The sequence below is a fragment of the Varroa jacobsoni genome, unplaced genomic scaffold (genome assembly GCF_002532875.2).
Source record: "Varroa jacobsoni isolate VJ856 unplaced genomic scaffold, vjacob_1.0 scaffold_1105, whole genome shotgun sequence".
NCBI classification, from domain to species: domain Eukaryota; kingdom Metazoa; phylum Arthropoda; class Arachnida; order Mesostigmata; family Varroidae; genus Varroa; species Varroa jacobsoni.
The window spans coordinates 1-3883 of NW_019214007.1; the positions used below are offsets into that span (position 1 = coordinate 1).

Sequence of the window (3883 nt, forward strand, 5' to 3'; positions counted from 1 at the left end):
GATAATACTTAAGTACTAAGGGTGTCCGCCAGATAACGTTAGGTCGTTTGTTCCGCTGGCGGGGCCCCAAGGGCCGCAGTCCTGTGGCCGTAATCCATCCAAGCGGCCGTTGATGAAGGCGTCATTTGATTGCTCAATTGTCCTGCCCCTCCACCATAGGTGGTACCAGTTCCAGTTACTGCCTGGCTGAAGGCACCCGCCAAAGCAGGGTCATCGCTTTTGTCCTGCTCGCGCCTCTTCAAGCAGGCTGCCTTCGGGTTGAGGTTTCGTTCGCGGACCTGCTGTTCCAATTGCGTGATCACGTCGACTGCCTGGTGTAGAATGTTGAGTTTCGTCTGCGCCTTATCAGTCTTCAGGTGTAGCATGCACATTCGACCTAGTTCCTTAAACGCTTCATTAATATCACGAACTCGGATACGTTCACGGGCGTTGTTTGCCTGCCGTTTCTCCTTTTCGCGTTCCATTTTCGTCTCCGGATCAAGGTCTTCCATATCTGAGCCAGCGAACCCGTCTCCGTCGCCGTCGCCGGAATTGGAATTGCTTGAGTGCCATCCGGAGTTCGATGACGCTGCACTTCGCGCTCGCTTAACTCCGTGACCTGACGGTAGGGCAGCCGAGACTTGCAGAGGCAGTTTAGCAATACGCTTTATATCGGATTTACCTTCACCACTAGGTGACATCTTAGCCACACCCGTAACTGGACTTGAAGATGTTGATGCAAACTCACCCGAAAGAGGAACCCCAACCCCAGAATCCTCAAAGCCGCGTTCCTCTGGTCGTGTGACATCAAGTAGACTAAGTGATCTTGGTGGGGCTGCGGTGGCTCCTGATATAAAGAAAATTAACAAAAAGAGGTAAAAAGAGATTTAAGAAAACCATTGTGCTGAACTAAACAAGAAACAACGATAGTCAACAAAGTAAGGGTATAGACTAGATATAGAACGGAAATTGTCCGCAGCAGATAGTTGTTCATATCTTAAGTTTGCCTAAAATTTATATTTAAGCGATTATATGGCACCTCGAAGACATGCGCAAATATACCATCACAACGTTTTAATTTTGAAAGCATGTTTAGGTAGAAAATAAGGGTTCTTTAGTGCTTCAACGAAGACAATCACAAGGAACTCCACAATAACCAGTACAACCTTGATTAGCCCAACACATGTACCCGTCCTCAAATAAAAAAAAACTTCTAAAAAAACAGATTCCTACGCTTTGCTTTATAACGCAAGCATGCATATATCCGATGCTACCGTTACTAGACAAAGTACCAGTGCATTTAGTCACTAAAGGTATAAAGCTATTGAGCGATCAAAGTAACTGTACTGAAACAATTATCTACCAGTATCTAGGGTTACAAACCTATCAGTGGCGGCGTCTGAGCAGACGGATTTGACCACACTGTAGGAGGTGGAGATGACAATGAACCTCCGCCTGAGTACCCGACGGGGGTGGCTGATCCACTGCCCAAACCACCAGGTAGACCAACTACTCCGGGTACAGCTGTAGCTGAGGATGGCTGCAGTCCCGTTGGTGGAAAGCCCCCAGTCACGGGCTTCAACGAACTGATCAGAGGTGGTGGCGAGCCAGCAGCAGTCATGTCCGTTCTGCAGAACGATGACATCGGTGGTAGCGTAGCTAAAGGTGGAAGAGGCTGTTTTGAATAGCCACCAGGCGGTGTCGCCTCTTCGATCGGTTGTAGGGGTTGAAGCGGTGGTGGCGGTGGTACCCCGTAGCTTCCGGGATAGCCTCCAGATGAACCTGCGTAACACGACCATGCAGGATCAGTGTACGGATCCTGGCCTGGATGACCCGACGCCACGACGTCGAGGTAGGGATTGACGTACGCTTTTGAACAGCTGCCAGAACCGTTCGGAGTTGGAAATGCATCGTCCACATAAGACTGTAATTAATGCAATGCAAACAAATCATCAAAGATACACATGGTCAGAAATGAAGTGATAGTAAATTATTGACTGATTATTTCATACATATGTACATAGAAAGCCAAGGTTGGGCATATAATGACGAGTTTGATTAATTTTCCTGTCTAATATATAAACACCCAGAAATTTAAAAGATTTCATGGGGTTCTCTTAGAGCGAGAATGTTGAATGTGCACAAGATACGTGTGATATAAGATACGCGCCTAAATTAAACGTGCTCAGATAGTTCCGTTTGTCGGGCAAGTGATTTTATTTCGTGCTTGCTCTCGTACCCTAAAATGTAGTCACCTTCATTTTGCGCACATCGCCTATGTCACAATTTCTTTTATCTTGTTACTTTAATTTATTACATTGGCACAAAATTGCAGTTGATTCTGCAAAATCCTTATAAACGCAATATGAAATGGATCGTTAGGTTAATATATAGTACGATCTTATATGCTGGGCTGATAAAAATCCTATTTACCAGATGGCGATATCCAGAGATGGCGGCAGCAAAATAACCTGGCGCATGAGCAAGATATATGAAGGTGCCTTCATATACTACACCGCTTCAGGTATTTCATGGTATTCCTTTATTTCTTCGATTTTTGCCACTATAAATATTGTATGAGCCGCACGATGGCAAACTATTCCCCTTAATAGTCCACCGATTCGAATATTAATTCTAATAAAGCCCTTTCAATTAATTTGGACATAGTTTTACATCAATTCGAAATATCTAATTAAAACACATATTCAATACACATTTATTGTAAAATAATTCTTCTAACATAGTGTTTAGTTTAATGCACCATACGATTTGCAAAAAATCCTGGTGATTGAATTTTCAAGGAGCTCGGCGGGAAGCCTACTTTCACGGAGCTGCCTACCTGCATATGAGGACAATGAGAAGAGAATAGCATAAAGTGAAAGGACATTCTTTCATACTGAGAGATCAAAGCAGTCGTACCAGTGCAATCCCTTTTAAATCTAATCTAAAATTATAATTACGTTTGACTAAATCTAAAGTGACAATAAGTTCTTCCAATATAGTTAGTTCAACTAAAATATCGTCTGATGCGCTAATACTAACCCTGTGTTTTTTGAGCGATTTTTTAAGGATCGTTGCTCAACGTTTGCAGTTCAAATGATAAATATAGGATACTTTCACATAAACAACAATTTTTTTAATATGAATTCTTGTAAATCGTAGATCGACTCACAGGTCTTGAGTTTATTGATCAATAGGCCAATACGCCGTGTGTTTTTACTCGTATTAAATGTTTGATTGATTTCTGGATTAACATACAAGTCTATATGGTCCATCTCTCTAAACAAGTGTGTCGTGGTTTTTGAAATATATTGAATTTGCTACGACAAAGAGATGCGTCTGCAGAACGATTATTTTAATTAGAAAATGTTGTCCATGTACATAACAGAACACAATAAATATTATATGCAATGATAAAAATGTTCGCTTGCTACTAATTTAAACAATAGAGTGATCTAATCACCAGAGCAATTCACTGTCAATAGGGTTTTAAGCTCATTCCCGTAACATTCATGATGGAAATAAATAAGCCTTGTCCTAAACAGCCCATACTGAATCCTAGAGTTTTGTCAACGTAATTTTAATCCTCAGTTAGGTGAATCGCCTCGAAACTGACTATCTCAGAAACATTTAGCTGGTAAAAGCCAACTCACATCATATGTAATGTTTTGATTTTGATTAAAAAACACTTTGTAATTCTATTGTCAGAGGCGTATTTTCGACGCGTCGTTAGAAAATCATTTGTCAATCAGAACGATCGTGCGTGGCTGTTCCTAGCTAACCTAAAAATTGTTGATGGATTATTTGAAGAGTTTTCTAACAAAGATGAGTGAGTATTAAGTAGTATTTCTATTTGATACGTCAGGTAGCCTAAGTTAAACATCACCTAGCTTTTACATATATA

General features: G+C 41.5%; 1 protein-coding gene across 1 annotated transcript in view; it reads right to left on the bottom strand.

The window, feature by feature from the left end:
- Nucleotides 1–8: 8 nt before the first annotated feature.
- The window catches only part of LOC111266652 (uncharacterized), an 8188-nt gene continuing 4313 nt past the window's right edge, over nt 9–3883 (bottom strand). Inside the window, exons 2-3 of the mRNA XM_022844317.2 lie at nt 1363–1903; nt 9–826 (exon numbers count right to left, since the gene is read on the bottom strand). Coding sequence (XP_022700052.1) covers nt 39–826; nt 1363–1903 — 1329 coding nt within the window. The 3' untranslated portion in view covers nt 9–38. The remainder of the gene's footprint in view (nt 827–1362; nt 1904–3883) is intronic.